This window comes from Arachis ipaensis, chromosome B04 (assembly GCF_000816755.2).
Source record: "Arachis ipaensis cultivar K30076 chromosome B04, Araip1.1, whole genome shotgun sequence".
In the NCBI taxonomy this organism is placed as follows: Eukaryota; Viridiplantae; Streptophyta; class Magnoliopsida; order Fabales; family Fabaceae; genus Arachis; species Arachis ipaensis.
The window spans coordinates 128,953,464-128,959,552 of NC_029788.2; the positions used below are offsets into that span (position 1 = coordinate 128,953,464).

The 6,089-nt window shown below is 31.9% G+C and overlaps 2 protein-coding genes across 7 annotated transcripts in view; one reads left to right on the top strand and one right to left on the bottom strand.

The window, feature by feature from the left end:
* Positions 1-391, bottom strand: part of LOC107635414 (isoflavone 7-O-methyltransferase) — an 11,056-nt gene extending 10,665 nt beyond the window's left edge. The window contains exon 1 of one of the 2 annotated variants that reach the window (XM_016338888.2): positions 311-391. In XM_016338888.2, coding sequence (XP_016194374.2) covers positions 311-338 — 28 coding nt within the window. In that variant the 5' untranslated portion in view covers positions 339-391. Of the gene's footprint in view, positions 1-83 lie in introns of both variants that reach the window. The other variant, XM_021122062.1, reaches the window with a different exon arrangement.
* On the top strand, positions 1,395-3,930 carry LOC107638148. 5 transcript variants are annotated; one of them, XR_002362003.1, is made up of 8 exons: positions 1,395-1,536; positions 1,937-2,029; positions 2,123-2,264; positions 2,606-2,700; positions 2,822-2,998; positions 3,090-3,172; positions 3,284-3,343; positions 3,730-3,930. XR_002362003.1 is itself a non-coding variant. In XM_016341317.2 (7 exons), exons 2-7 carry the CDS (start codon positions 1,953-1,955, stop codon positions 3,815-3,817), a joined length of 456 nt encoding a protein of 151 aa, XP_016196803.1. In that variant the 5' UTR covers positions 1,395-1,536; positions 1,937-1,952; the 3' UTR covers positions 3,818-3,930. The 5 variants fall into 5 exon arrangements, 1 of the variants encoding a protein (XP_016196803.1); XR_001619751.2 differs by having other exon boundaries at positions 2,903-2,998; XR_002362005.1 differs by lacking the exon at positions 3,090-3,172 and having other exon boundaries at positions 2,946-2,998.

Consider the following 6,089-nt stretch of genomic DNA (forward strand, 5'->3'; position numbering starts at 1 on the left):
AATCCTAAATAATTTAAGATAAAACTTCTTTTTAATATATTAAAGAGAAGAGAGGTAAAGTGATCTAAATTATAGAATCTTACTATATCAAAGTATCCAATATACGCCATGTAGCACATGAAAACATGAATGCGTTCAACTTTAGTTGATGGAATTTTGAGAACGGAGACCAATTCTAAAAGAGTAATAGGTTTTCCATGGTCGTGGATTATGTTTGGTATGCGAGAGTCAATGATCCACTTGAGACACATAGAGTCTAGGATGCTAAACATGTGCCTATAAACAAGTGCTTGAGCTTTGAAGCTCTCACTTGCGCTGCGCCCATTGTTTGAAGTCATAACTCTTTTGTGAACACTTTTGATTCTGCTGGTCTTTTTTATCTTTGTGCTGGATGCTCATCTTGAACTCATATTGGTTTAATTTATAGTATAAGGTTTCATCTTGCATGCAAGAGGTGATTAATTTAATAATTTTTTCATGTGTACCACGTTATTGATGTTGAGGTTGATATAGTTATTTTAAAATCGCTAATTTATATATAAAGGAATATTTGAAGAACATCAAACTTATTGTTTTTAGTCATTTATCAGTTATCATATTTAAAAGTATGGAATAAAATATACTATTAAATTATTAGATTAAAAAAATTAAATTAATAATTAAATGATGACAAAAAATAATAAATTTTAATAGTTTTTTAATATTTCTATTTATATTATTTTTAATGTTTAGGTAAATATTTACAGCTCCATTATGACGCGCTTGTTGATCTAAAAGGTAATAAGTAAATTCTTTTTTTTTTCCTATAGATAAAGTATAATTCACTACAAGAAAAATGGCCTATGGCTACGCTTTTTTTGCCACGTTTTAAAAGCGTGGCCAATTGGTCAATGGCCAAGATTTTGTGAGGGTGGCGATTGAATAGAGATTTGGCCACGTTTTTTCTTGTCACGCTTAAAAAACGTGGCGAAAAGGGTCAACGGCCACGCTTTTGGAAGGGTGGCAATTTATTAGAGAAACGGCCACGTTTTTTTTGCCACGCTTGAAAAGCGTGGTCATAGAGTGAAAGAGGGATGTTTTAAAAGCGTGGCGACAGGGTTTCATTATGGCCACGCTTCCTAGTATTCTTTTGGCACGCTTTAAAAACGTGGCCAAAAGGTTTTTTCTGCCACGCTTCAAAAGCGTGGCCATAGAGAGAAACAGGGACGTTTTAAAAGCATGGCGAGAGGGTTTCATTACGGCCATGCTTACAAAACGTGGCCAAAAGGTTTTAAAAAAAAAAAAAACTAATGACCCGGCCCCCAACCCGGTCCCCAACCCATTGACACTAACCCTAATCTCTCTTTCACCTTCATCTTCTTCTTCATCTTCGTCTTCATACTCTTCCTCTCTTTCTCGTTCTTCGTCCGTTCTTTCTGGATCTCTCTGTTCACTTTCGAATTCCACAAATTAAATTTCGAGCTCCACCAAACATGGGCGACGGCAAGGTCAATCTCCCCGACGATCTCTTCTCCTCCAAGCCCTCTGATTCCAAAGGTCTGATCTCTTCTTCCAACGCTTCTATTTTTTTTATTTTCTCGATTTTTTCCATTGTTTTTACTTTTAAGGCTTTCCCTTTCGATTTTCATTTTCCTCTAAATAGCTTTCAAATGCTCGTTTCTCGTTTCGTTTTTGCAATAATTGTTCGCTTTCTCTCTGTCTTGATCCATTGAATCTCAATCCCTGATTCGTTCTCTCTGTCAATCGCATGCTCAACACGCATGTTCCTTCTTGGTTAATTGATAATGGATACCTAATTTTGAATGTTGTTTTGTGTGATCTTAGCTTTTGAATTTTGATATTTTAGCTGTTATATTTTTTTACAATCCCTAAACTAGTTACCTCTCTCTGTTAGCAAAATTTCTATCTTGATGGCTAACTAGATATCATGTTTTAGGAACTATCCTCTGTTAATGGCTACATGGAAGGTTGCCCCTGTTCTGGCAGCTGGTTGTGCTGCGATATTGAAGCCTTCCGAATTGGCATCTGTGTATGTTTCTCAGCAGCTCTTGCAAAATCTTTGCTTCTTTTCGAGTCTTGGTTATTTTTGCTGAACTATAGGCTATGCTTTGCTTTATTTTAGGACATGTTTGGAGTTGGCTGACATATGCAAAGAAGTGGGCCTTCCTCCGGGTGTACTAAATATTCTCTTTATGTATAATAGATTAGAAATAAATCTAGTAACTGAAGAACAATGAATATACGAGAATCTCGTACACCATACGGTATTGGCCGTTCTTAAACCTGAACTCCAGAGTTCAAAATTAAAGCTTTTTCTTCGGTCATTACCTTTTTTTTTCTTTCAAATTTTTAAATAAAGCTTGTCTTTTCTGCTCCTACTATATACACTATAATATGTTGACTTTAAAATAAAGGATTTTTGCAACATCGGTTTCCATAACATTAATATTGGAAGGCTAAAAACAAAAAAACAAGTGATATTGGGATGTGCTAATTGTTTTTCTTAATTTGTCCTTATGCTAATATCTTGGGGCCTCAAACAGTAAATCAGTAAGTGTTCCATTTTATGGTGTTTTAATTGCCGTACATTTTTACTTCCTTGCAGTCTAAGATGTAGCGCATTGGAATTGATACTGAAGCACTCAAAGAGCACTTTGGGAAGAAAATTATGGAGCTTGAGGAGGAAAAAGAAAAGTGCAGGTTTGGACATAGTTAGGTTTAAATACTTTTTAGATAGCACACAAACGAAAAGTTTTTTCTGGTTTGGTTTATTTTTTGTCTACATTTTTTGTGTAACTTGTTTTCAAAATTTTGTAAAAAGGAAGTCGTGAAAATAAGAAATGAAGACAGTAAACAGTATTTTCTTATGTTTATGTCTTTCTTTTCACAATTATGAAAACAGAAAACATAAGAATGAAAACAAGGAATCAAAATACTGTTTACAGAAATCTCAAGATGTTCATGGCCAAAAATTGAAAGCACTGGAAGCACAGCACAGGTAATATCTCGATATTATTTTCATGGTAATTGTCCTTTTCCAATGTCAAATAGTGTCTGAGTTATTTATATATTAAAATCTTGAACATCAGATTTTAGACCTCAAGAAGAAACAAGAAAACCAGGTGCAACTACTAAAGCAAAAGGAGAAGAGCGAAGAAACTGCAAAAAAACTGTATAAAGAAATTAAGGGAAATTTAGAAAATAAATATATTATGTTATTATTAGGGAAAAAAACTTAGTTGTTCTATACTAATCAGTTTTATTATCTACTTTTGCTTTACAGAGGAGGTAGAATATATTCGCAAGCTCATAAAACTTTTCGAGGTTGCCTATCGTCTTCGAGGTATTTAACCATCAACTTATATGGCACATTAGTAGTCCTGCTAGTTATAAATAAAATTGGCTTTGCGAGAGTAATATTTTTACAAGAGTCGCCTCCCTTTTGCATCTTTATTTTGTTTCATTCCTATAGCTATTTAACATTCCAGAGTATAATTATCATCATCATAACAGAGTCTTAGGGAAATAAAACACGAAAGAGAAAGATGAAGCTGATCTATATAATCAATAGAACTGTCATAATGTAAGCTTACCCAATTTCAAATATCCACTAGATAGCATAAAAAATTCTGTATCCTGCTCCGCCAAATTTAAATTTATATTGATAACATAGAACTGTATATTGTTGTTTATGATGGCTTCTAAAACTTGGGTCATTTTCTTATGAAGAACTCAAACCTGGGGAGGCTGTTTTGGATTGGCCTACGAGAAAAAAAGTGGCTCTAGGAACAGCCCGAGGCCTAGAATATCTTCATGAGCAATGCAATCCTAAGATTATTCATCGGGATGTGAAGGCAGCTAATGTATTACTGGATGTGAAGGCAGCTAATGTCACTTTTGTAGCTATATGTCACTAGTTATTGTTTGATTTATCTTGTAATAAAAATTGCATACTTTATTTATAGGTTTGGTAATAAAAAAGGATTGAAAATTTATATTTTGCAGCGATTAAGGTAAAAATCAAAAAAGGATTTTTTTTTTCCAACTTGATAAGGCTATCGCCACGCTTTTAAAGCGTGATTTTTTTTACAACTTGATAAGGCTATTGCCACGCTTTTAAAGCGTGGTCTTATCTTTTGCTATCGCCACGCTTTAAAAGCGTGGCAATATCTCGTCTATTGTTACGCTTGTAAAAGCGTGTCCATATCTGCTCTATTGCCACGCTTGTAAAGCGTGGCCCTACCTTCCACATATGATCACGCTTTAAAAGTGTGGCCATATTTCCACCTACAGCCACGCTTTTACAAGTGGCAGTTTGTAAAAAAGCGTGGCAAATAAAAAGCGTGGCAATAGGCTGAAAAAAGCGTGGCGATAGAGCAACCGCCACCCTTTCATAGGTCACCCTTTCAAAAGCGTGGCGGTAGCTCAAAAAGCATGCGAAAAGCTATCGCCACGCTTTTTTCAGCTTTTCGCCACGCTTTAAAAGCGTGGTAATAGACGTGTTTTCTTGTAGTGATTTTATTTTGTTTGATTTTATATCAATTTTTTTTTTCTAAAAATAGCATTTCTAATTTCTAATTTTTGTATTGAAATATTAGCTGTTCTATTATTTTTGCAAACTAAAAGTATATAAATGAACTACTAATAAGAGCAAGGTTCAAAAGTCAAAACTAATGCAAATTCCTATATATGATCAGCTTTCTTAGACTCAGCTCAATCTGAAACATTTTTTTTATAACTTCCAATTTGTATCTTACAATTATAGGGGAATTGCAATATGTGTTGACCATTAGAGTTGACATTGCTTTTTCTATGAATAAATTAAGCCAACTTGTTACTCCTCAATATTGGATAACAATTAAGAGAGTACTTAGATATATTTTACTACATTTCAAAGTTGAATTTTTCATAAATCATCTAAAGTAAAATTTATTGTCTTTTCAGATTCTGAAGAGATAAGTAATTTAGAAAATTGAAAATAAAAAATATATTATTATAATTACTATGAAGCCAATTTTATAGCCTAAAACACAATAAATAAATTATAGTCAATAGAAACTCTGTTGTCCTGCTGACACAACATTTTTTACTATTTTTTGTAACAATATATCAACAACAGTTTATTAGCGTATAATCCAATTCAAACATTTTGAATTTGACTTGTACTTTGTAAATGATAGAGTTACCAAAAATTTATTAGCTGTTGTGATTCATGTATCTTCCTAGTAGCCGTTAGGTTCTTGTTTTCTTTATTGAATTGGTAAATGAAGCTTAACTAATTTTGGTAGTTAGACCCATTTAGATAGGTTTTGTAAGTAACTTTTTTTATTTGTAACTTATGAAAATATATAGTATTAATGTTTAGTACAATTTTTAAAATTGAATGATAGCATTTTAAGAAGTTATTTAAATGCTTATAGAAAAATAAAAAAATAACTTCTCTCATAATAAAAAATTTTTTATTATATTTTTTTTTTAAAATAAATATTTTTAAAACTAAAAAATCAAATATAAAATATTATTTATAAATTATTTTTAATATAAATATTTATTATTTAAATTATTTTTTTTAAAAATTTAATTAAACTATTTATTCAAACTAGGCATTAATTTAGTGTTATACATAGTTAGTTCTCTTGTATTACTTGATTAACAAGTTAATGAGAAAATCTGCAGATACAATTTTCATTCTTTCATTTTAGTTTTCGTTCTCTCTCAATACTCTTACACATACGGGTTGGTCTACATGGTCAGAACCGTTTAGAATATAATATAAAATATGTCGCAACATAAGATCATAAAAAACTTAATCTCATAGGCGATAACTATGATTTTTCACCACATAAATAGAATACAAACACAGTTCAACAACGAACATAAAAGATCAACTATATATTAAACATATTACAGTTTAGAAAAAGTTAAAAATAAACACTTTATTGTCTCTAAGTCTATTATGACGGCTCCGCATATAATAATACATAATTGCAACTCCCACTAACAATATTTCAAGCATTATCCAACATCATCACTTACAAGAAATTGAATGGTCTGTTAGATCAGACTGCGTTTATTTCTGAAAAGAAAAT

Coding starts and splice junctions, on each gene's coding strand:
- LOC107638148 (XM_016341317.2), top strand. CDS start 1,953: ATGGCTACATGGAAGGTTGCCCCTGTTCTGGCAGCTGGTTGTGCTGCG. Junction 2,701..2,945: donor GAGGAAAAAGAAAAGTGCAG/GTTTGGACATAG, acceptor TACTGTTTACAG/AAATCTCAAGATGTTCATGG. Junction 3,173..3,283: donor GAAGAAACTGCAAAAAAACT/GTATAAAGAAAT, acceptor TTTGCTTTACAG/AGGAGGTAGAATATATTCGC.